We start from the raw sequence: 25,048 nt of genomic DNA, 5'->3' as shown, positions 1-25,048 counted from the left end.
GGAAGATGAAGCGCTGGCAGTCAAGTTTCAGTGGCGGCCCAGACGGCACCAGACACCTCTGCTCCCCTTGACTCCCCAGATGTGCTGGACAGATTTGGCTGGGTGTGGCCTGTACCAGCTAAATGGCGCTTTCCAGGCGTGGGGACTGGGCCTGGCTTGGTGGGCCACCCTCTATGGGATAGCCCTCCCAAACCAGCCCCGCCAGGCCCAACCTTCCCGAGCTCCCAGGCCAACCGGCAGAGACCCCAAGACTGGGCCCTTGGGACACCCTGCCCCAGGGTTGGTCCACTGGCTGCTTTGGGGACTCAGCCAGGTGCTAGGGCGCCCCCTGGCCGCCACGCACTGCAGCCGCAGAGCCGCCAGCAGAGGGCGCCAGAGGCCTCCTCCAAGGGTGGAGCACTCGCCAGGTGGTCAGAGGTCTATGAGGTGCCAAGTTCACCACTCCGCGCCTGCCCTGACGTCATCCCAGCTGACTGTCAGCCGGGTCCCCGTGAGTCCCATACACTCTTCTCGGGCGTCTCCCTGCCCCTTCTCCTACCGCATTCTCAGCTAAGTTCTCCAAATCCACTTTTGGCGTTGCCCTCTGACTCACGCCCCCTCCCTGCCGGCAGTTTGGCAGAACTGGCTCCCCACCGCTCCCACTCGTCTTGGGTGACAATCTTCAGGCTCTCTGGACATCTGGCCTGGGCAGGGCCCTTCTCAACACCTCACCTTCCAGGGATGTCCTCTGGACCCTCTCACATAGGTGTAGAAGGGTGGGTCTCCCAGGACCCTCCACACGGGTCAGGGGTGAGCGGACTTACCTGGGACCTCCATTGCCCGGTCTGGCCACAGCCTGCGCTTGCCTGATAACTCTTACAAAGGGAGCAATTTCAGGGAGGCTCCAGGACCCCCAGAGGCCCCACACCCACCTCTAGGAGACAGACACGAGGCTGCTAGGGGATAATTGGTTTAATGTCATGGCTTTTGAGCCTGGCCACCTCTCAACTCTGGGGTGTGACCTGCAGAGGCCAGGGATCCAAGACTCACCCGCCCCCTTATATAGCATGTGGGTGAAGCTGGCCTGAGCTTGGTCAGGGAATTTCCTTTCTTGGGCTCTGGAGAGAGTGGTGGGGGGCGGTGTGGGTAAAGGTGGGGTGCCGAGACCAGTACTTGGGTGTGTCTGGTTCATCCTCACTCCAAGTACGGCATGCACCCCCAGGCCACCCTCAAGAGCCGTGCACTGGGTGGGTGCTGGGGGCACCATCTGAGCAAGGGTCACCAGCCTGGTGGGAATAGAGCCCAGGGTAGCTGGGCAACTGAGGTCTGCTGCCCTTTGGAGCCACAGCCCTTCCAGGGGTGTGGGGGTGCAGGTGGATGTGGATGTGAGCAGTCACACAGGTGGGATGGGGCAGAGTCACAAGCGCCAGGTAACCCCATGTGGATGGGGGAGGCCAGAGAAAAAGGAGGGTTCTGTAGCCTCAGGTAGAGGTATGGGGAGAAGCAGGGAAGGGGCTGGGCTAGGTCTGGACCAGCCATAGCTCTGGCCTCAGGGGGCAGGTGGATGAGGAGCTGGCACCTAAGGTGGCAAGTTTGGCTGAGGTGGGCCGTGGGGCAGGTGAGTGAGTGTGGGCTGCGGCACGGAGGTGCCTGAGGACAGGTAAACGGACCCCCAGCCAGCACCACACTCCCTGTGTCCATGGTACAAAATACACACACATACAAAAATAATACTCCATGCACGGGGTGTGGGCCCCGCAGACCGGCCCCCAGCCACAGGCGTGGTGGGCCCACGCAGCCAGGTCTAGCTGTCTTCCTCCATCCTCCGCTGGTTCTTGGAATGAAACTTGTTCATGAGTTCCTCCAGCTCCGACCCACCTTGCTGCTTCTAGGGACGGGAATGGGGCGGTCTCAGCCTAGGGGACCCGTAGGTCAGGGTCCCAGAGCAGGTCCGGGGAGGAAGGCCCAGGAGGGCGGGGCACGGGCTCACCTCCAGGAAGGCCTTCTGCACGGTGAGCTGGCTGTACACGCGGATGCCTTCCTCCCCACACACCTTCTTCAGCTCCTCTTTGTTCAACGAGAAGAGTTGGGGCCCGGTCAGGATGCCCAGGTTGTCCACGATCCTGCAGGGTGGGCGGGGCGGGCGTGAGGGCGGGGCTCGGGCTGTGGGTGTGGCGGTCCCACCCACACCTGCCCACAGGCTCACCGAGCACTGAATGCCTTGGCTTCCAGCCAGGCGCGGACCTCATCCGGGCCAGACTCGTAGGTGAGCGGCAGGTGCACGGGCTGGCTGCGCTCCACGCGGAAGTGCCGCTGCGGCTGCGCCTTGATGTGGCTGATTTTCTTGATGAGTTCGTCGTTGACCTCGTCCATGTGGTGGATGAGCTCTGCGGGGGCCCAGTGGCTCAGGCCCTATCCCGCGACCCCAGGGCTCCCCCTCCCCTGGTGAGGGGCCCCCTGCCCCTCCAGGTGGCTCTGGGCACCCGTCCCTACTGCCCATCCCTCACCATCTTTGTTTCCGGCAAAGCTTGGGGGCAGCTTGTGGGTGGGGCTGGTAGGACCCCAGTATTTCATACCAGCCTGCAGGGGTGTGGGGAAGAAGGGGGACAGGCCATCAGCCTCACTCCACTTCCCTCCCATCAGGGTTGGAGTAAGGACAGTGTGAAGCCCCCCTCCCTCCTCCCAGGACCTGTCCAGGCCCCCACTGGCCTGGGGGCCAGATCCCCAGAGCCCCCACACCAGCCCTCCAGGCTCAGGGTGGGTGTTTCCCCGCCACTCTCAGCACCTGCCCCTCCCCCCAGCCTCCTGGACAACCACGTGCGGGACAGAGCAGAGCCCCCACATCACCTGCTCCTGGGGGGCACCCAGGTCCTCCGGCCGGGTCTCAGCCAGGATGTTGTGAGGCACGTAGCCTGCCTGGCCACTGCGGGTGCGGAGCTTCCACCACTGGTGGCCGTCTTCCAGCACCTGCGCACACACACCCTCCGGGCTTACCCCTGACCCACAGGTCCCAACCTCCTCTGTCTACAGGCACCAGTGCCAGGTGCTGGGACAACCAACCAGTGTGTGCCAGAGAGAGATCCGCCATCTCTCCCTGAGCCTCCCCCCAGTCTTATGGGGACAGTCACACGGCCCCACCCAGCCTTCTATCCCACCAAAGGGGCCCGTGACCCCCAGCAGCTTCCTGAGAAAGTGCCTGCAGCTAGGCTGTGGGTCTAGGTCACCCACTCCTAGCTCGCTCTACTTTCCTCCCTCAGTGGCCTGGATTCGGGGTTGGAACCACACAGAGATGGTGCCTCAAGGGGCTGCAGGGGTAGGCATGAGTGACAAGTTTTGGAGGGTCCCCAACTTGGCACAGCCCAGCCCAGTTCAGGAGCCGCTCCCTGTGTGCCCTCTGAGATCCCCAAGGGAGGATGGCCCCTCAGCCAGGCTCTGGGGGTGGGGAAGCTGTGGATGGGCGTTGGAGCCCAGGGGTAGGGTCCTGCGGAAAAGGGTGGGACAGACATGCCAGGCCCCGGGGTTACACAGCCCCGCCCCCCTGGGCAGCCCCTCCCGCTGGCCAACGCACCTCCAGGACCTCGTCCTTGAGCACGGAGAGCTCATTGGCATTGCGGGCTGTGAAGTCGTAGAGGACCTTGACATACTTGGCCATGGCTGCTGCAGGTTCGTAGCCCCTGCGTGAAACAGGAGGGGCTGAGGCCCAGGGCTGGGCCAGGGTCTCCTCCTGAACCTGGGGCCGGGCTGGTGGGAGCAGCTTCCCAGATACTCAGCTGCCTCCCGGTCGGCTCTCCAAGGCTGCAGTAGAGCGAGGCTGCGGCTTGTCAGCCGGGAATGGAAACTGTGACAGCCCCAGAGCGGCTGGGGCCCCTGCACGGAGGTGGAGCAGTGCAGGCCCACGGGACGCAGGTGCCTGTAGGCACAGCAAGGCCCGCCCCAGCCCAGGCTACCTCAGGGGTCTCCAGGCCTGGCCCCTCAGGGAAACCAGAGCCAGGCATGTACCCAAAAAGTGACAGGGTCACAGCTGTCGCTGGGAAGCGGCTGACCAACAAGGGAGAGCCAGGCGTTGTGAGAGCTGCAGTCCTGTGAGCCGTGCAGACAGCGCAGGATGACACACAGTGGACGGCTACTGGTGGGCTGCAGGGCCACTTGGCAGAGGGCAGTCCTGTAGCTGCCACCCAGCCCAGCCCTCCCTCCCTCCGGGTCAGCCTGGCCCCTGGATCAGCAGGGTGCTTCCCTCATCCAGGTGCAGGCCTCAGGACACTGGGGAGGCCAAAGGGCTGAGGCTGGGGTGCCCCCTGGAACCTTGGAAGGGGCTGTCAGGATGGGCCAGGGTGAACCAGCCAGGACAAAGGGTGAAAATTTTTCTTAAAGTGTGGGCCCAGGCCAGGGACCTTGGGAACCAGGCCGGTGATGTGGGACAAAGGGAGGGCACACTTGTTGAAAATATGGATTCCGGGCCCCTCCCCCGGAAACAAATCCTGGGGTCTGGCAGTGTTGCAAGCTCCCCAGGCAGACCCTGGGGGAAATTGAGAACAGAAAGGAGGAAAGGAGGGGAGGAAGCACAGGGACTGGCCAGGCCCTCGATCTGTGGAGATGTGTGGGGTAGGAGAGAGTCTGTTCTAGCCCAGACCCTCCGGCTTGGAGACTGAGCCTACATCAACCCAATGGGAGACAGGGATTGGTAAACCATTGAAGTGGTTTAGTAAATTTCTAACCATGACTCTACAACGTAAATGTGGACACACAAAAAGAGATATCGTATAAGAATACTGAATTTATGGGTGGCTTTTCACATTCTCCCTTCAATTGTATGTCATAAAATTAGAATAAAACCCTTGTTCCAGTTTGGAAAGCACTATTTTGAACTACATAAACAAGGTGTTTGCCGCCACCTGGTGGCAGCGTACCCATATCAGAGCCTCTGTGTTTTGGGGTATGAGTGTCATACTCCCTCACTTTGAGGGGAGCTTACCTGTGAGCATGCGGAGAGCTGACTGGGGGGAGGACCTCTCCCAGGGGTGTGGGTTCAGACACAAGGCTGTGCTTCGGGGAGTTTCGAAAGGATGGACGGCTTGCTGGAGTCGGCTGTGGGGAAAGTGGGCCACCTGAGTTTGGGGTGGGGTGGGGGCCAGGCCAGGAGGGGGGAGCAAACTGTTGAAACTGTGAAGGCAGTGGGGGGCCATGGAGGGGCCCTCTGGTGGCCCGTGGGGTGGGCGGTGAGTGCTCTCACCTCGTCACTAGGGGCTGCCGCCAGCCCCTCCACTTCCCAGGGAGCCTCCTGCAGCACGTCCAGGGGTGGCTCCCAGCCGCTGTGGAACCTGGGCACGTACACAGGCACCTGCGGCTCCCGCGGCCACTCGGAGCTAGAGTGGGAGTTTGGAGTGAGCCAGGTCCACCCAGAATCCCCAGATGCCCTGCGCCCCCTCCCCACGCCACCCTGCCCGACCAGTACCGTGGGCGTGTCCAGGTTTCCCCCAGTGAATCCCACAGCGCCATCTCCTTGGGGACTAGGTGGCCACGCAGGAAGCCCACGGCCTCTCGGGAGAGCAGGGGGCTGGAGACAGAGCTTGCAATATCCGGGCCACCACAGGTGCTCACGATCTGGGGCACAGTAGAGTTCAGAGCGGATCATGCCCACAAGCCCCCAACCCCATCACCACCACCCAGCCCACTGCGCCCACAGCTCGAGGGGGACGCATGGCCCAGCTGGCAGCCCACGGTGGGCACTTGCTTGACCTGCCCTCAGCCAGAGGCAAGTTCCGCCCACTGCTCCGCCCACGCCTGCCGCCCACACCCGCCCACCCAGCCCAGGCACCAGGTCCAGAGGCCCGAAGAGGAAGTGCACGAGCTCGGCAGCGCTGGGATTCTGGATGTGTTTCTGCAGCTTGGCCTGGAGTGGGGGGAGGGAGGCGGGGAATGAGCAGGTGGCAGACAGACCGGTGGGGGGACCCTCAAGGTCAGCACAGAGGATGGGCCGGGGGCGGGGCGGGGCTGCTGGACTCACAAGCAGATTGATGGCCAGCTTGGTTTTCTGGAAACAGTCAACAAACTGGGCCTCCGAGGGGGGCCGCGCCCGCAGCGTGAGGACACCCTCTGCAATGTGGGGGCGGTCGCGTGAGCATGGCAAGCCTTGTTCCTGCGTCCAGTGGGTCTTGCCTTCAGTGTGATGCAGTCCACCCGCTCAGACTGTACCTTCCCCCAGCTCAGTGGCCACTCTGTTCCCCCCCTACTCTGACCTCCACGCCCGCTACTCCTGTGAGCCCCCATCCACGCTCCCCTCCTCTGTGTCCCCATCGCCCCATCTCATGACCCCACTCTCCCGCCTCTGCTTTGTGTCCTCCCCCCTACCAACCCCTCTCCCCCTTCCCCTGCACCTGCTGGTCCTTTCTTCCCTTTCTTCTTCCCCTTCTTGCGTTGGTTCAGCTGCTTGAAAGCCTCTGCTGCCTTCTGCAGCCGTGCCACGAACCACTCAATGTCATCCAGGGCGCAGTTGAGTATTTGCTGGGATCAGAGCGGGGCAGGGTCAGCCAGGCACCCCCACCGGCTGCAGGGACAGCCCCACGAGCTGCCTCTAGGCTCTTGGCCTGGGGAAGGGGTGGGTACTGGCTGAGGGGGCACCTGTCAGGCCCTGAGACCCACCGTCTCCTTCTCTATCTTCTGTGCCAGCACAGCCCGCGGTGGCTCCTCGTCCAGCGACTCCTGACGGCGGAAGCCTGGATGGGAGGACAGAGTTGCTGCTGACCGAGCTCCCAGGGCTCCGCATCAGCCCCCAGCCCAGGTGCTTCAGCCTACTTGACTCGCTGAGCGGCACCGGCGGGCCCACGCGATTCCTGGGGGGAGAAGTGTCTGCGTTGTTTCGCTGGAAGGGGATGGGAGCCGGGCCCTGGGGGGCAGGCAGGACCGACTGCCGCTGCCGGATCTTCTCCTGGTGGCCCCTGAGAGGAGACAAAGGCGGCTCAGCCCTCCAGGCCCTTGCCCAGGGTTGGTGCCTCCCCGCCCGGCACCCCCTCCCTGTGCTCCTCCGCCCTACTTCAGAGTCTGGGGCCTCATCTTCTTCCCCAGGCGGCAGTCGGCCAGTGCGCTCTCAATGTCTTCGTGCACCAGCTCCGCCTGTGGGGACAGGGCGTCAGGCTGGCTCTGGGCCTACGTGGCGGGCACCCCGCTTTCCTGGGTAAGCCCCTTGCTTACCTCCACCTCATCGCAATAGAAAAAGTGGATGTCCGGCTTGTTCTGCTCTGAGTCCTGGCACACCAGCAGCAGCACCGACGGGTAACGCAGCTGGTTCAGCACCGTCTGGGTATGCCGCACGGTGGGCAGCGGGAAATTCTCCAGCTCTTCCTGGGGACACAACCGGGCGCAAATGTGGGCTCACAGCCACAGAGGGGGCCTGGACCCAAGTACCACATAGAGCCATGGCATGTGGGCCCAGCACGTGGAGTTTGTGCCATGGACCCAGACACAGCATAGCTCACAGGCACAGAAAAGGGCTGTGGCTCAGGCGTGGACACAGACATGGACTCCACTGGGCAGTGGTCACAGCTGTTGCACACAGAAACCTGGACCTGGCCAAGCCCTGGCTCGGTACAGCCCCTGGAGAGGCTCGTGCAGAGGGGGACGTGACCCAGCAGACGTGGCTCCCTGGACTCTCAGCGGCGTGGTGGTGGGGGGTGGTCCTCCCCGCCTGGCCTGCCCCTTGCCCTCATCCTGACCCCCGCCCCCACAGGGAGACGCAGCTGTGCGTCTGGGTCATGCCTCCGCCCGCCCCTCCGGACCTGGGACTCCACGTCCAGCAGCCGCAGGGCCTGGTCGTTGACCTGCAGCAGCATCTCCTGCGTCCAGATCTTCTCTTTGGAGCTCAGCTGCACCAGCTTCCGGATGGCGTCGTCCACAGACACGATGGCTTCACTCTTGTCCATGATAAATGTGGCCAAGTGCTGGGGGTGGGCAGCAGGTGGTCACTCAGGGCAGAGCCTGCCTTGTGCCAAGAGCCAGGGCCTAGGGGCTGCACCGGGGGTCTGCAGAGACCAAGCACCCCCGGGGATCTCTGCTGTGCTTTGGTGGATGTCTGTGGGGCCAGGGACATGCCCTGCTGAAGCCTTCACCGCCTACACAAACTGTCCGTACTGCACCCCATCTCCTGTGGCGGGCTCACCACAGGGCCCCTCCCGCGCTGTTCCCCATGCCCACCCCCCGGCTGCCCAGGCTCTCTCCTCCTTCAGGTTCTGTTCAGACACTGCCCTCGCCCACCACCCAGCTACACCATCTCTCTGTCACCACACCCGACCTGCCTGTGTTTTATGTATCACGAGCTGTATGTGCCGTCCTTAGTGCTTGATGCGTGAGGGCAGGGATTCTGGCGATGGGTCACTGCTGTCTCCCCAGTGCGGGGACAGTGCCGAGCTCACAGCAGGCCCTCGGGGCATATGCAGGACCCTCACCAGCCCAGGCCCTCCTCTCATCCCCCTGCAAGTCTGGCCACCTCTCTCCCCATGAGTCGGAGCTGAATTCAGTAAACAGTACTGGGGTAGCCAGATAAACACAAACTCCAGGCAATCAAGACTTAACCATAAAACACAAAGCCATGAAAATGCTAGAAGAAAATACTGGATGACTTCTGATAGTAGAAAGGCCTTCTTCACAAGGGGTCTTTCCTAAGCCAGGAATAATTCCAGATTTTCAAAATAAAACACCAATAAATTTGGCTAAATAAAAATATAAATATTTCTTCCTGAGGGGATAAACACCATATACAAAGTAAAAATGGGAAAAACAGATAAAACATGTAGATATGTTGAAAGCTAATTTCCTTATTATATAAAAATATCAATATGCATTACAACGATGGTTCTTACTTTGTTAAAAGTTCTATTTTGTTAACTGTGATAAAGATACCAACAATAAACAAACATAGTATGTAATAAATAAAATATGTAAATAAGTAAAAGAGTAACATCCCAACAGCAAAACTGGCAAAAGATATGAACAGAGTCCACAGGAAAATAAATTCAAATAACTTATTAATACAGAAAACTGTATGCAATCTCACTGAATAAAACATCCGCACACTGAAACCCTGAGACCATTACTTTAGAAATAAATCAACCATTGAATTTGTTACCTCGTCCAGTACTAACAAGTCCTTGTGGGTTAAGATGTGGAGAAATGGGAACCGTGATTCCACTCGCCCAGCGCTCTGGGGAGAGGTCAGGGTATGTGGAGAGGGGCACACGCTTTCTCTCACAGCTCTGTGGCAGGTCCCTGCACATGTGTCAAATGTGGCACACGTGCAAGGCTGCTCACCGTAGAGCCATAAGATAACAAAGGCTGGACCCAACCTACATGTCCATCAACAGGTTAAAGAGGTAAGTGGGCAGAAACACACAATGGGGTATCAGGCAGCCAATCTGTCTGCAAAGCAGGGTAAAGCCTGACACACACATTGTTAGCAAAACACAACACAACCAGACCAAACCAAACACCACCATACTGCTGGGCTTGAAACAAGTCAGTAAATTTCAAATGAGTGAAGCCATACAGAGTGTGTTCCCTGACTGTCATGGAATTAAATTAGAAATCAGTGACAAAAAGATAACAGGAAAACCCCCAAATAATTGGAAATTAAGCACCACTCTTCTAAATAACTTATGGGTCCAAATTTTTAGAAATTAAACAACATACTTTTTTTTTTTTTTCCAAGGAGGGCGCAGCTCACTGTGGCCATTGCGGGGATCGAACCGGCAACCTTGGTGTTATCAGTACCACACTCTAACCAACTGAGCTAACTGGCCTCCCCTAAACAACATACTTTTAAACAACCAATGGGTGAAAGAAGTCAGAAGGGAAATAACAAAATAGGAATGAAAATGAAAACACAACCAACCAAAACTTGTGGGCACAGCCAAAGCAGTGCCAAGGGGAAATTTATAGCCGTAAATGCCTACATGAAAAAAGAAGAATGATCTAAATAACCCATGAGTCAAAGGAGAAGTCACAGGGAAAATTAGAAAGTACAGTCGACACTTGAACAACATAGGGTTAGGGACACCGAAGCACCCCCGCCACCGTTGAAAATCCAAGCATAACTTTTGCCTCCCCAAGAGTTAACCACTAATAGCCTACTGTTAACCAGATGCCTTACTGATAACATAAGCAATTAACACATATTTTGCATGTTTTATGCATTATATACTGTATTCTCACAATAAAGCTAGAGAAAATAAAATGTTATTAAGGAAATCGTAAGGAAGGGAAAATACATTTATAGTACTGTACATATTTATGAAAAAAATCCAGGTATAAGTGGACCTATGGAGTTCAACCCCATGTTGTTCAAGGGTTAACTGTATTCTGAATTGAATGATAATAAAAACATGCACAGCAAAGCTTGTGGGGTATAGCTAAAGCAGTGTTTTGAGGGAATTTTACAGGTTTAATTGAATATGTTAGAAAAGAAGGAAGACTTAATATCAATGATCTAAGCATTCTCCTTAAGATACTAGAAAAAAACAAACAAAACCCAAAGTGGAAGAATGGAAATTAGGAGCAGAAACCAACAAACTAGTAAATAGACAGACAATGGAGAAACCAACAACGCCCAAAGTTGGTTCTGAAAAGATTAATGAGCTTGACAAACCCCTAGCAAGATTGATCGAGAAAAAAATAGAGAAAACACAAATTATCGATAACCAGAAGGGTAGAGGGGACATCACTACAGATCTCACAGGCATGAAAGTAAATTCATAATCAAAAACCTTCTCACAAAGAAAATCCTATCCTCAGAGGGCCTCACAAGGGAATCCTAACAAATATTTATGAAGAAGTAATAACAGTCTTTCATAAAGTATTTCTGAAAAGAGGACGGAACACCTCCCCACTCTATTTATGAGGCCAACATAACCCTGACACCAAAACCTGCTGAGGGCATCACAGGAAAAGAAAATTATAGACCAAAATCTCTAATAAACATTAATGCAAAAAAAAAAAAAATCCTTAACAAAATGTTAGCCAATTAGTCCATCAACATATGAAAAGGATAACACACCATGAATGAATGAGGTTTACCCCAGAAATGCAAGGTTGGGTCAACATTCAAAAAAATCAATTTGTGTGATTTTAATAAAGCATTTGATAAAATTCAACACTTTTCATGATAAGGGAAATGGAAAGGAGTCCCATCAGCCCATAAAGGGCACCTACGAAAATGGTAGCATGTGAAACAGGGATACTGAAAGCTGTCTTCTAAGACTGAACGTGAGGCAAGGATTCTACTCGGCAATGTCTGGTGGTCCTAGCCAGGGCAATCAAGTAAGAAAAATAAAGTGGCTAAAATAAGAAATTAAGTATCATCTTTATTTCCAGACAACGTGGATGTGTACACAGACAGTCCAATCAATCCACAAGCAAATCCCTAGAATAAATGAGGGATTCATCCAGGACTCGGGGTAAGTGGTCACTTTACAGAAATTCAATAGTTTTCCTACCAGCCAGCAAAAGACAATTGGAAAATGAGTATTTAAAAGAAAATACCATTTATAACAGTATATAAAAATGAAATAGCCAAGGAGTATTTCAATGAAAGATAGGCGAGAACTCTATGGTGAAAACCAGACAGCATCTGAGAGACACTAGAGAAGCCTCCACACGTGGACGACACGTGGTCAAAGGTCAGAGAGACTCGATACTCTCGAACTGGATCCACAGGTTGACTCAATGCCAATCAAAACTCTAGCAGACATTTTTGGGGTAGAACTGGACTATTTGATTCTACAGTGTGAATGCAAGTCCAAAGAACTGAGAATAGCCAGGAAAATCTTAGGAAACAACACAGTGGAAGGACTCACATTGCTTGATTTCAAGATGGACAATAAAGCTTCAATGAGTGAAAAAAATGTGAGACAGAGAGAGTCCAGGGACAGGCCCATCATGTTCAATTACTAGATTTTGACAAAGACTCCAAAGCAATTCAGTGGTGGATAGAATGTCTTTTTAATATAACTGCACATTCCTATAGGGAAAAAATTAACCTTGAGTCTCATACTCCCAAATCAGCCTTGAGTTCACATCATACCCAGAAATCATAGACTGAAATGTAAAAGCCTAAAATTACGGATCTTCTATAAAAAACCACAGAAAGGAATCTTCAGAGCCTGGGGCCAAGCAATGACAAAAACGACAACAAAAAACACAACCATAAACGGAAACAATAAGTATGATCAGATGTCATCAAAATTAAACATTTCTGCTTATCAAAAGACAGTCATGCACTTGAGTCGACAAGCCAGATATTTCTAGTCGGCACACCTGACAATGTCCGTACAAGTTCCGCTGCCCACGAGGGACACGCGCCTCTCCTATGCTTGGGGACAGCCCCAGGCCCATGAGAGGGTCCCCTGCAGCTCAGTGCTGTAGAGGAGACTTGCTCTACATATGTGTTGTCTTCAAATAAGTTTATGAAGCCGAAGACCAAGGGTGGTTATAAGCTGTATGATTCCATTCACAGGGATTCTCAAAAAGGCGTGAGGGTGGTGACGGAGGACAGAGCAGCGCTGCCCGAGGTGGGGCCGGGGGAAGGCTGCCACCACGAGGGGTCAGCATGAGGCAGCTTGGAGTGATGGAGCTCTTCTGTGTCCCCCTGCATTCGTGGGGGTGGCGACATGAACCTGTAACAGACCTGCACACCCCCACCCGCAATGCCAATTTTTCTGTCCTCCCATTTAGAAAAAAGTGAAAAACCCACGTGGTTGCAGTGGCTCCTCAGTGTCAGGGTGGGTCTGATGCCCACCACTGATCACCCTCTCTCTGTGCCTCAGTTTTCCCATCTGGGAGGCCAGGCGAACCCTGCCCACAGCCCCAGCTCTCCTGGCAGCTGGGCGAGCACAGGCGCCCCTGGGCTGGGGTCCTTTCACAGGCCAGCTTGGACCAAAGTCCAGGAGAGTATCCGGAAAGCCCCAGTGGCATATGTGGCTGCACACAAAGGTGGGCGGAGGACAGAGTCCCGCCCCACCCTAGATGTGGCAAAGCTGCCTGAGGAAGAGAGGAGAAGCTGACCCATCCACCCTCTGTGCCCTGACCTTGGACCAGGAGCAGTCACCAGCCTGGCAGCATAGAAAGGCCCCACCCAGCCTGCCCAAGCTGGCAGGGAGAGCCCAGTTCAAGAGCCCAAGGGTCTCCCAGTATCTCTGTGGACCCATTGTCTAGACGAGGAAACCGAGGTTCAGAAAGCAGTGACTTGCTTAACCTCTGTGGGCAGAGAGGGCATTATAGGGAGCGAAGTACTAGCCTTCCTGGTCCAGGGCCCCCACCTTCTTGGTCCAGGGCTCCCACCTTCCAGATCAGGGTCTCCCCACCTTCCTCCCTCCTCAGCCTTCCCTAGACCTGGTCCTGCAGGCTTGCACAATGACCAGGAACCAGAAATGTGGCTAGCTGCCAGGAATAGGAAGGTCCCTTAAACATACTTCCTAAGTTCCGAGTGTGAATTAAAACTGGCCTCGGAGGAAACCCTCCTGAGCTGGCAACTGGTCTCCAGTGCGGTTAACCAATCTCAGCAGTCCCAGAACTGGTCAGACTCAGACATCCCAGGCCCTCCCTGCAGGAGCTTGAGAAAGGGCGTCTTTGTTTCACCTTCTCCCTCGTAGTCCAGTTCCTTGTTTGGGGCCAGGATGATAATTCCCTTCCCGCTGGGCCTTCCCATCTGACAGCACCCAGGGCGTGTCCTGGCATTTCATGGCTCCCTGCGTCCCACAGACTGTGAGCTCCCCAGGATTGGAGGGAGGGTTCCCCCACAGTGGCTGAGCCCAGGACAAGTGTGGGGCAGTCCCTGGCTCTGGCCACCTGCTGTGGGTGTCAGAACCTGGGCAGACTGCTTCTTCCTGGGCCTCAGTTTGCTCCCCACCCAGGGACCTTGGAGCACTGAGGATGGGGTGCTCCCAGGGCCACCTCACCTGGACATGGTACTGGGAGGTCTCGTGCATGATGACGTTGGAGTTGGAGTACTTCTTCCTCTGTTCTGAACAGGGAGAGGCCAGTCACTCACCCCAGAGGCGGGGCCCCACAGCCCTCCATCCAAGTGGACTGAACCTCCCACTGGGCCATGGGGAGGGCAGTGTGCAAGCGAGGGACGTTGCTCTGCAGGCCCCTCATGGCCACCAGGAAGGACTCAAGGTCCCGGCAGGACACGGACCTCCCTCCGTCCCTAGGATGCCCTCTCAGACGGGGTGACATACCTGTGACTGGGGTCTGTCATGGCTGGGTGCAGGCCCACCGTCTAGGGCGAGTGAGTGGCTCCCCCCATTCTACCAACTGCACTAACACCTCCTTGCCTTCCCTGGGGCTCCGTGCTTTCCAGACTGGACACCATGTCCAAAAGCACAATGAGCCGGTGAGTCTGGGGCCAGCTGGGGGTGCCTAGGGGAGGGGCAGAGCTCGGCAGTGGGGCTGGCCGGCCCGCCCTCCTGGAGCAGACACCTGGCACTCAGCTCCCCCTGCGATCCGGTTGCAGTGAGGAGTGCAGCCGAATCAATATTGATGGCCCTGAATTATTAGTAAAGGCCTCTCCCCTTTCCATGCGGTGGGGCTGGGGAGGGCACCTCTGGCTGGGGGCTTTGGAGAGGGATGGGAGCAGATGGGTGAATCGGGTCCAGGAGCCTCCTTGGGCCCCCAGGGCTGACCTGCACCTCCCTTGGTGGGGGCCCAGCATAGCCCTCTAGTGGGGGGTGGGCGAGACCCTCCCTCCTCAAATCTCACTCACCAAACAGGTCCTTGGCACTCATCTTCGCCACACCGTCAGACCGGCCCAGGCTGCCACTGTAGGGGAGGGGCTGGTGAGGGCGGGGGCCCTCACTGCACCCCTCCCTGGGGACTGCTTGGTGGCTGCTGGACAGGGAGGGGGGGTGAGCTGGTGGGGTGGGGGCTCACTTGGCAGCACCCGGGCAGCAGCTCACAGACTGGCTCATGGTGTCCTTGGTGGTGGCCGGCGCTGGAAAGGCAGATCTCAACGTGGCCTGGTGCCTGGCCCACACCTGAGTGGACGGAGAGCACAGCTGACACCTGCTTGGGGCCTGGGTGTCCTCCTCCCCGCCCCAGATCCAGGGGTGATGGCCTGGCCAGATTCCCCGGACACATCAGCACCACCACTGCCCTGTGTCCCAGCTGGCTGTCACCTCCACCCCATCTCACCCCAAACCCTTGGTCTTCCACAGGGACCCCCAGGACAGGCCAGCAGAGGGGTCCCACTCCCACTGGCTCTCTGGGGTGGGGCTGCAAGAAGGGTGTACTGCGGGCTCTGAAACGGGGTAGGGGGAGGAAGTACCTCCAAGCAGAGGGAATGGCACGTTCAAAGGCCCTGAGGCAAGAGGAAACAGCACAGGGAGGGGGCCTTGGGGACCCAGAGTCCAGGGCGAGTCCAGAGTGACCCACCCCCTTTGGGTATCAGCAAAGCGTGGTGCCCTTGGGCAAGAGTGACGTGTCCTGGGGGCGTCTGTGCCCTGTGGGGATCTCTGGACCCACAATGTCTGCCTGTCAAATGTCACCAGCAAGTGCTTTCAGGGCTTGGGGTCTGCCATGGTCAGGGGTGCTGGTATCCAGGCCAGGAAGCAGCCCAGGACTTTCCGGTTTGACCAGGTCCTACCTGCAGGGAGGGTTCCCAGGAGGTGTGAGGGGCCTGGTAGCCTTGGGCCACCTCCTCCCACCTGCCACTGAGGGTCCTGACTCTGTGGGGAGAAGGGCTGGGGGCTTGGCCAGATTCCTCCGTCCATCTGTGCGTGGAGAATGTCCGGAATGCTCATGACCTCAGTGGGTGAGCCCGAGTATTTGCTTAATGGAATTCCTGGCGGGCTGAGCCAAGGGCGCGGGGCACGTGTGTCCAGGTACACACACACCTGGGTGAAACCCAGGCCTGCGGGCTACACAGACACGCACAGGCTGTGACACGTGGCTCCTCCCCCTCGGGAGCCTAGGCTGGGAACCAGTGGCCTCCAACTCCCTGGGGAGCAGCAGGGCCAGCAGGGAGGTGGGTCTGGGCAATGGCAATGGGGAGGGGACACCTACAGACCCACTCCAGTGGGGAGAGCGGTGGCTTTTTCAGCTGACTGGGGCAGGGGAGCCATGCAACCCCAAGGGGCCCTGGGGCCCAGGCTGCACTTTGGTTTTACTGCGGTCATTTGGTCATTTTCCGGGTGCATAGGGAGGGCCCAGCACTGTGCCCAGTAATGTCATGCAGTGGAGGGGGAGGAGGCCCCAGCAGGGCAGGGAGGGCAGAGGGACCGGCTCCAGGTTCAAATTCCAGCCCTGTAGCTGAGTGACCTTGGGGAGGAGTCAGCTTAAGACCCAGGGGGAGCCGGGTGGGGCCCTGGAATGGGGGAACCCCCTCAAGCCCTGGGAGCTGTCGGTGAGGGAAGGGCCACCCTGTGTGAGGGGTAACCTGGGAAACAGGTGGGAGCCGGCAGCCAATATCCAGGGTGGACTTGGGCAACAGAGGCAAGGGCAGAGGGCTGAAGAGGCAGGGCGCGGCGGGAGGGCTGAGGCATTGAGGCCCGGTTGGGGGAGGCCTGGGCAGGGCCGTGTGCGCACTCGCCAAGGCGGAGGAGGGGAGGCACCACTAGCTGGGCCCTGCCTCCCAGCACAGCTGGGGCAGACTGCACCTGCGGTGGGGGCAGAGGTAGTCTGTGGGGCCACCTCAGAAGCATGACGAACCCTGCCTACTCCTGTCCCCTGCCACCAGGCACACCCTCCTGCACAGGGGCTGCCCTAAGCCAGCCCAGCTCAGGGAGGAGGAATGTGGGATAGCCAGAGGTTGGACGCCCACAGGCCTCTGCCAGCCCACACCCCTGAGTCTCTCCCACGCTGGCCCTTGCAGCCCCGCCCCCGGCCTCCTCCTTTCTGAAACTCCCACACCCCAACCATGACCCGGAGCCTGACCCCAGCCTGTTGTCCCCTCGCCCTGGATTTCCTCCTTGCTGACACCCAGGAAATGCCTTCTGACGTCTGACCCACAGGGAGCCCTGGCTCACCTCAGTGGTCTGACCCCAGGGAAGGCCCAGCCCGCCCCGGGGATGGAGAGGTGGGGTCTTCCAGCGCAGGGGAGAAACCGGGGTCCCCCCCACCGAGCACAGGGTTGGGATGGGGCCGGCTGACTCATGAGCATTGACTTAAAAATATCCCGGCGTACCGGCGCCGCCCCAGGACCGGATGGCCCAGGCCGGGCCTCAGAGGGACCCGGCTCCTGGCGACGAGCCCAGGGGCGGCCCGCGGACCCGGCGCAGCCCCATCGCGCCCAGTGCCTCCCGACCCCCTGGCCCGGCCCGCAGACACGGGCAGAGCCCCGTGTCGCACCGCCACCTGGGGAAACTGAGGCCCGGGCCAGGCCGCCGTCCATGGGCGCCGCTCCCGCGTCCCTCCTGCGCCGAAGCGCGGGCAGGCTCCCGGCGGGGTCGGTAGCGCTGGGCCCGGGACCCCGCGGGGCGCTCACCTGCTCCTCGCGGCCCGCGCCGCCGCCCGCTGGTCCCCTCGTCCGCGCGTCAGTCCGCCCGTCTGTCGGCGCCGGGCTCCGGCGGGCGGGAGGGACGCGCGGTGGGGCTGGGCCGGGCCGGACCGGGGCGGAGCCGCCAGCAGGAACCTGAGCGGCAGGTTGGAACCTGGACACCGCGGGAGCGCGGTGGGGGCGGGGGCGGGACGCGGACGCCCTGCCCACCAGTTCGGCCGCTCCGCCCCCTGCTCCAGACCCCGCCCCCACCGGGGCTCCCCGCGGTGGGTCCCCAACACCCACCCCACGGCCCCCAACGCTGACCCCACTCCTAGAGCTGAGCGCCGGCGGGCGGGGTCGGGAGCGCCTCCTCCGCGAGGACACGCAGGGTGAGGCTGAGACCTTCCTGGGGCTGTCGAGCTGCGCCCCAGCCTGCGTGACGCGGTGTAGTCCCTGTCAGGTGACCTTGGCCAGGCCCAGAGGCAGAGTCCCCCCCTCTTCACCTGGCCCCTCTGAATGGGTGTCTAAGGGTGGGAGGGGCCCCTTTCTCCACAGTCCAGGAGCTCCTAGTCTCTCTGTGCTGCCCCAACCCAGAGGGATGGGGGTGTCCGGTGGAAGAGTGGGGACGCCTGGGGCCCAGGCTGTACCCGAGTGCCGGGGAAGCGGACTTGTGGGGGTGGATGCTCCAGGCAGTGCCCAGGCCCCAACCTCTGCCCACAGCATGAGGCCGGTGTTCTTGCTCCTGAACTGGCTCTCAGGAGGCCCCTGCCCATCCAGCTGGGCAAGGAGGAAGTGGAGAAGGGGCAGCGGGCAGGCCCTGGCAGAGGTGGCACCCCCAACCATGTTCAGGGATCCCAAGGCTTTGGCTCCTTTTCCTGGGGTGGAGGCAGCGGAAAAGGGTGTGCCAGACAGCTCCAGGACCGTTGGCGTGGGTTTGCCCTGGGCTGCCCCAGGAACCCCTGGGGGCATGAGGCACCTGCAGGGTTAGCCACACTGGCTTTCCTGGTCGCCAGTACCCCAAGAGTGGGTCTTACCACCAGCTGACTGGGGCATTGCTGAGGTGGTGCAGGAAGTGGCCTTTGTCTTCAGGCCCAGCCCAACCCCATCCTGGTAAGGCCTGGCTTCCTGGTTCTCTTCCCACTGCTGAGCACCCAGAAGTGAAGGCCCCCGCCCCACCTACCCCCACCCTCCTTGGAGGCTGAGCCTTCCGGCAAAAAGTGGGAATGCACTGGGTAGGGAGCTGCTTCTGAAATCAATGGGACTGCCATCCGGAGAAGTAGCAGGGTCCCAGACTGGCCAACCCCTGGACACGTGAACCCCCACCTCTATAGCCAAAGTGATGGGGGTGTCGCCGGGCAGATCCTCTGGTGGGAGGCCACCAGTTGTTAGTGCAACAGGCCTCCTGCAGCAGGGGTCTGCAGGGCGGGGCGAGGCGTCTGCAGACAGCAGGGGGAGCCCAGGGAGGCAGCGTGTGGTCGGACTGCTGAATGCACACTGACTGAGGGTAAGCAGGGGCCTGCACGAGGCTGCCAAATGCACGGTCTCGAGCAGGGCTCCTACTTGCCCTCAAGGACACACCATCCTGCCCTCACTGAGGCCGGGCCCTGCAGCCTTGGGGAGAAGCACAGCTCCGCTCAGGGGGCTGCTGGCCGAGTGCTCCTGCGTCCTGAGGAAGAGCCTTGCAGGAGGAAGGTGGGCTTAATCAGGACAAATTCAGGGAGGGGTAAACACTTCTTTATTTGAAAAACGTGAAGAGAAACTACACCCTTTCGAACGTGACTCCAAACAAAAACGTGACTCCAAACAAAAACGTGCACTCGCGACAAATGGAAGGAAATCACTCAAAATTGCAGCTTACAGTAGGTCTGAACCCACCCAGCGCTCAGTGCAGACGTCACTGACATTCTATGACTGAGGGTGGGACAGCTAACCATGAAGTGGCTGTCATCAATCCTGGGTCAGAACCCCCAACCCCAGAGCTGACCAGCTCCGCTGCATTCTTTTTGGCAGCCAGAGGGCACTCTCTGTCCAGGACTGGGCTTGCTCGGAGCGAGGCCCCCCCACACTGCCCACAGTGCTGGGTCCCACCCACGTGTACGTGCAGCAAGTATGGAACACCCACCTGGGCTGCAGAATGCTGCCCCACGGTGAGAACTCTGGCAGGAGAGGACAGGGTGGGACCAATGGCCCCCTGCTGGTGTGGGGCAAACCCCTGAGGTTTGTGACAATGGCCTGACTGCTGGGTTCCCACTCTGGCCTTTGGGGTCAGGGTGGCTAAAACACGGGGACAGAGCAGATATCCCTGTCATTTCCCACAGAGACCACTGAGGGCAGTGACCGCACCTATGGCTGCTCCCAGCAAGATTCATAAACCACCTCTTCCCTTTCTGCAATGGCAGCGGGAATGTGGGGCTCCCTGAAGTGAGCACCTGTCCAGGGCTGCTGGCATCACCCCGTTAGCTGATGAAGGCGGCGATGGCCACCACCTGCAGGACGGCTTCCAGGCTGTGCAGCGACAGGCGTGTGGCACTGAGGACGGAGTCGGCCCACAGCACGAGGGTCTGCCAGAGCAGGAAGTAGACACACAGCAGGGCACCGGCCACCGTGAGGACCAGGCTGGCGGCCAGCGGCACCTCTGCCTCTGTGAGGTTGCCCTTGGTGCCTGCAGAGAACAAACATGGTGAGTGCCAGGCTGGGGATGCCTGTTCCAGACCCACAACGCCCAGATCACCAGCACGCTCCGCTCCCCGCACAAGGCCACCACGCGGGACTCAGTGTCAGGAAGCGGAACATGGAGTGTGCTCCTCGGTGAGGAAGACCGGTCTCGGAGTGGGCTGTGGTGGGACAGGGAGGTCTGGCTTCCTGAAACCTGTCCCAAGTGCATTCTGACACTTTTCCCTAATTCCAAGTGGACTGAGGGTATTTTGTTTAAAATTTCAAAAAATATTTTACTCTGGGCAAAGGCCAGCCTGAAAACTTTAATGCATACTTATAAAAAGCAAAACTGCGTGTTTTGGAAACAAATGGGGCAGTCAAGGAAAATGCTGGTCCCCAGCTGCAGCCAGCTGACCGCACCTGCCCAGGGTGCTGACAGCCTGCCAGGGGGGCACGTGGGGAGGGCAGGCGGGCAGATGCCCACCTCCGGTGCCGTTGGCCACCCGACCGTTGACCCACTCGAGCCCTGGCAGACATCGAGGCCCAGCGTGCACGCAGCAGGATGGCCGAGACCGACCCGTCTCCCCTGATGACAAGGCCGTGGGCAGGGCTCGGCTTCCCTGGAGGCCAGTCTCCTGGCCGCTATCTGTGCGTGTGTGGACGGGACGTGCAGAGGCTCTAGAACTGCCGGCAGAAGCAGGACGGACAGTGTGGTCACAGTGCTGGTGTGCACATGCCTGTGGCACGGAGCCCGAAGCCCCGGCCCCTTGCGGTGAACGCAGGGGAGGCGCAGAACGCAGGGGAGGCGCAGAGGGACAAGGTGACGCCGTGCATCTGTGCTGCTGGGGCTCCTGCACCAAACCACACAGGCGCCACTTTCCTGCTGGGGACAGGACAGAATTTTCTAGACTCTTCTCCAGACCGCTGGCCAACGGGAGGGGTAGCAGGGGTGAGGTGAGGAGGTCCGGCTCCGACTGAAGTGCTGTGACCCAGCGGCTTGTGCAGGACGTGCTTGCCAACCGGAAGCGCCTGTCCCAGGACGCCGCTGTCTCTTAGACAAAGCTTCTCAATAAACTAATTAATACTTAATGACACTGTAAGGTGAGCCTGAAAGCAACTGCTGAAGCAGTTAACCCCCGAGCGCCTCCAAGAGCCGTCCTCTAAAAGGCCGCCCGTTTTAAAGATTCACAACGCGTATTCTGTGCTACGTGCCTTCCGGTTCTCACGACCACCAACTCACCGAAGTACAAGCGAGATGCTTCCAGAATCCCCAGCAGGAACAGCAGAGTCAGGTCGAGGACCAGGTGACTTGGCGGATAACTGAAAACCTGACCTGCAGACAGCGGGCAGAAGACCAGAGCTCAGGTTACGTGGCGGGACAGCTCTACCAGGCCTTTCCGCCCCCGACTTACTTTTGTACGTGACCATCAGGAGCGTAGCTAGGAAGTAAAGGGCACCATAAGCCGCACTGAGATAGAACATCATTTGCAGGGGGACCGAGGACAGCTGGCAGGTGGTTAAGGACTCGCCCAGCAGCCCCTGGGGGCAGTAGGAGAGGGTGCTGCCCCACCTAGAGGAGGCGTGCAAACACGCAGGCACAGCTCAGGCACCTGCCGGTGGCATGGCGTCCGGACACCATCCATGCTCCTCCTAGTGTCACAGGAGCAGCGGTCCAGGTGGGCTGGAGGGCGGGGCTGGAACCTCCCCCAAAGGGACGCCCTGGCCTAGAGCAAGCGGACTGGGCATGACCTTGGAGACTGCAGCACTTTGGGCTTCCTGGGTGGCGTCACCCCGACCATGGCCCCGGTGACGAGAGAAGAAAAGATTTGCTTTGTTTCAATAAAATATACTTCTCGTTTGGAAGGCAGTTAAATATCCGCCACCCACTTTCCGGAGCTCTGTAACACCTCACATTTGTTCACGCTACAAGGAATCCTGAAGCACGAAGCCAGGGCGTCATTTCCCCGCCCCGGCTGGGCCACCATAGGAGGTACAAACCAGCTGCCACTCCACTCCCAGGCCAGTGCATCAACTCTAAACCTGTTACTGAACGCCCACCAGCTTAAAAGTGGAATTGCCACTCAGAATTTATAGAAAAGGGGGTGGGGGTAAAGGGGGAAAAAACAGGAGCCGAGAGCTGACTTCAGGGGGGGCACCGCGGAGGACACAGCAGCAGGATACGGCCGTGGAGGAAACGCTCCCTGGAAAAGAAAGTGTCAGTGAGGCTGGAGCACCGCAGGCCTTGGGAGTGGGACATACGACCCCAGCCTCATTCCCCTCTGCTAGCACTATGGAAAGAAGCCCGGTGTATTTGGGCCTGCAGCTAGCTACCTTTCCATCACCTCTGTGCCCACGCTGCCAAGGAGGACCAGACTATCTGCTTCTCAGAACCTGAGCCTGGAGACAGCATGTACCTGGGAGCTTGGGAGCAGAAGCAAAGCTCGGCTCCACCTGAAGCCAGACCAGCCAGGTGGGGCGCATTCCCGCTCCTCAGCCATGCCTGCTGGAAGGAAGATGCCTTGGAAGGCAACCCAAGGCTTTTCCCATCCTCTGCGGTTTCCGCATTATTTGCCACACGTGTATGAGATGAAAACCTTTCCTCATTCAGGTTATAAGTTTTTTCATCACTGATAACAGACATTTTGCTTTCCTCTGGAACTGTATTCATTGCCCAATACCCCTCCAAAAATAAGAATTTCCTGGGCTCAGTCTCTTTAAATCGTGCCTTTCTGGGACGTTCTCCCATCCCCAGAGCAGCCACACACGTTTCTTTAGGCTGCAATGACCTTGGAGCGAGCGGAGCGTCTCTGCATGAGAAACGGGCCTCAGAATCGGACTCATCCGTGGTCAAACTTCCTGTCTGAAGAGGCTCAAGCTATTTGCACATCGAGGCATGCAGACACACCAATAAAGATTGAGAATTTGGCAAACATCCCTGTAGGAGATTCCAGCCGCACCACGGTGAGAAGGCCGGCTATTCTTGTTCCGTTCCACTTCCTCTCTAGTTCCGAGGGGGCTGGAGAGAAGCACCTGGCCCTGATGTTTTCGTGGAGACGTCAGATCCCTGAGCAGAGCTGGGGCCCTCTGTGGACCCTCACTTGGGGGGGGCCGTGAATAGGGCAGCATAGGACACTAGTGACAGAGATTCAAAGCTGGGCTTGGGGAGCTGGCACAGGCTGGGGCGGGGGGCGGGGGCGCTAACGGGGCTCGGAGCACTGTCTGTTCGCCTCCTGTTACAGGCAGGGTGCACTGACACCCAATCTGTTCTTTTCCAGGCCCAGGCTGCTGAGATCCCTGTCATTATTTGGGTGGGTTTCAGGTTAATTGGGGTTTTCTTCCTGGTTGATCCCTCTCTTCAAGGTCAGCTTCAGACACACTTCAAATCTATTTGCCAGTTGCCCATATTACAGATTGAAATTGTGGGGCTCAGGAAAAAAACTGTATAAAACCCTTAAGCAACGAAAGATTTAAATAATTAACATTAAGGGTAACTACAATCAGCTATGCTGTTTGAATGATTTCAGACTGACAGGAGCTCATCCTCACTAAATGTAGCCGGGGCTTTTAGGATTTTGCATTTTTTTGTCTGTGATTTCATGTAATGGCAATGTGGCTGTGAGCGGGTGTGTCAGAAGTGACCCGTGGGAGTAGAACAGTGCTTTGCTGAGGTGAGACACTGGCGTGGCAAGAGATCCTGTTCGGCTACAAACTTCATTTTTCACCAAATGAAAATCCACAAACCTAATTGCTGGTGGCCAGGCACCCCCGGGCCGAGAGCTCTGAGTCAGGCCGGCAGTGGAGACTGCTTCTCTCGGGGTGGCCTGCTCATCGCTTTGGTTTATTCCTTCCTCGCATGACAGCTGAGGGTTGGGAACTGGACGTTTTTATCTGACGGGGTGAATGCTGAAACAAACACAGTCCCCAGGCTACAGTAACCCAGCCCACTTTTTATCACACACGTGCTGAACATAAACGCTGTTGGCTGACTGAGTGGTCAGTATTTCACAGGAGACAGAGAAGGGTACGCAGCGTGGGGACCCGAGCAGGGCACGTCCCAAAATAAGGGGAGCCCACTGGCTCCTGAGCCGGGCGTGTTTCGCGGTGTGCGTTGAAAACTCGTAATTTGTCCCACACACCAACGTTTCGGAGACGTGTACAACTGAACTATATCCTGCCTGTGACCAGCTTTCAAACCAGGGGTTTGCCACGGTGACAGGGTGCCCCTCTCGTCCTCCCTGGCCCCCGCGACAACCCGCTTCGCACTTGCCGCTGGTCCTGCAGGAATTCTCAGCAGAGCCACACAGTAAAACAGGCCCCCGCCCCCCGTGCCCTGCTCCCCGGGCCCAGCGCCAGTGTGGAGCCACCGGGGCGCCGCGCTCCTCCGCAGGTCACACACAGGGGGCCCGAGGCCACAGACTTGCACCCCAGTGTTCCCTGCAGCACCAGTCACCCCCAAAGTGGAAACACCAACAGGTGGCAGGAGCACCAAAGCGCGGCCCGTGCACGCAACCGAACACTGTTCAGCCGTGAGGAGGGACGGAGGTGCGGGCACGGGGACACCCCTACGCAAAACGAGGGCGGCGCAAGGCCCAGGCGCCAGAGCGGCCGGACCCCGGGGGGCGGCGGGGCTCCCAAAGAGCCGCGACGACCGTCGGCCGGGCTGCTCAGCTGTCCAGTTCCACCGAGAACCAAACCACACCGACCCTTCCCCGGGACGGCCTCCACCCCCGCCCGGGACCCCTCCCCGAGCTCCGCCTGGGATCCCCCAGACCCTCGGGGAACCGCGCCGCGCCCCTTACCACTTCGCGCAGCCGCCATCTTGCTCCGGCTCCGCCCGCCCAGTCCGCCGCGATCCCGGCAGCCTCTCGGCCCCGCGCCGCTCGCGTCCCTTCGGCCATTTTCGCCTCTGATCTCGAAGGGGCCCGACAGCGCCGCTTTTCGAGACTTGACTCGGAG

The 25,048-nt window shown here is 58.5% G+C and overlaps 2 protein-coding genes across 3 annotated transcripts in view; both read right to left on the bottom strand.

Annotated features, from left to right (window-relative positions):
- Nucleotides 1-933: 933 nt before the first annotated feature.
- EPS8L2 (EPS8 like 2) lies at nucleotides 934-17,598 on the bottom strand. Of its 2 annotated transcripts, XM_033121041.1 has the most exons (21): nucleotides 17,444-17,598; nucleotides 14,893-14,996; nucleotides 14,726-14,781; nucleotides 13,920-13,984; nucleotides 7,752-7,913; nucleotides 7,168-7,317; nucleotides 7,010-7,089; nucleotides 6,772-6,914; nucleotides 6,619-6,692; nucleotides 6,354-6,480; nucleotides 5,984-6,072; nucleotides 5,795-5,869; nucleotides 5,432-5,580; nucleotides 5,210-5,342; nucleotides 4,952-5,064; nucleotides 3,548-3,653; nucleotides 2,827-2,946; nucleotides 2,487-2,559; nucleotides 2,186-2,366; nucleotides 1,970-2,102; nucleotides 934-1,867 (listed from the first exon to the last, which is right to left on the bottom strand). In XM_033121041.1, exons 2-21 carry the CDS (start codon nucleotides 14,928-14,930, stop codon nucleotides 1,784-1,786), a joined length of 2,151 nt encoding a protein of 716 aa, XP_032976932.1. In that variant the 5' UTR covers nucleotides 14,931-14,996; nucleotides 17,444-17,598; the 3' UTR covers nucleotides 934-1,783. The 2 variants fall into 2 exon arrangements, with proteins under 2 accessions (XP_032976932.1, XP_032976933.1); XM_033121042.1 differs by lacking the exons at nucleotides 13,920-13,984; nucleotides 17,444-17,598 and having other exon boundaries at nucleotides 14,893-14,947.
- Nucleotides 17,599-19,155: 1,557 nt separating this feature from the next.
- Nucleotides 19,156-25,048, bottom strand: part of TMEM80 (transmembrane protein 80) — a 6,458-nt gene continuing 565 nt past the window's right edge. The window contains 6 exon segments of the mRNA XM_033120533.1: nucleotides 19,156-20,099; nucleotides 21,333-21,425; nucleotides 21,505-21,598; nucleotides 22,274-22,293; nucleotides 24,892-24,967; nucleotides 24,970-25,046. Of these exon segments, the coding sequence (XP_032976424.1) occupies nucleotides 19,894-20,099; nucleotides 21,333-21,425; nucleotides 21,505-21,598; nucleotides 22,274-22,293; nucleotides 24,892-24,967; nucleotides 24,970-25,046 (566 nt within the window). The 3' untranslated portion in view covers nucleotides 19,156-19,893.

This window comes from Rhinolophus ferrumequinum, chromosome 11, assembly GCF_004115265.2.
Source record: "Rhinolophus ferrumequinum isolate MPI-CBG mRhiFer1 chromosome 11, mRhiFer1_v1.p, whole genome shotgun sequence".
Classification (NCBI taxonomy): domain Eukaryota; kingdom Metazoa; phylum Chordata; class Mammalia; order Chiroptera; family Rhinolophidae; genus Rhinolophus; species Rhinolophus ferrumequinum.
The sequence above is the reverse complement of the archived record's forward strand: the minus strand, read 5'-3'. Positions and strand labels throughout refer to the sequence as shown.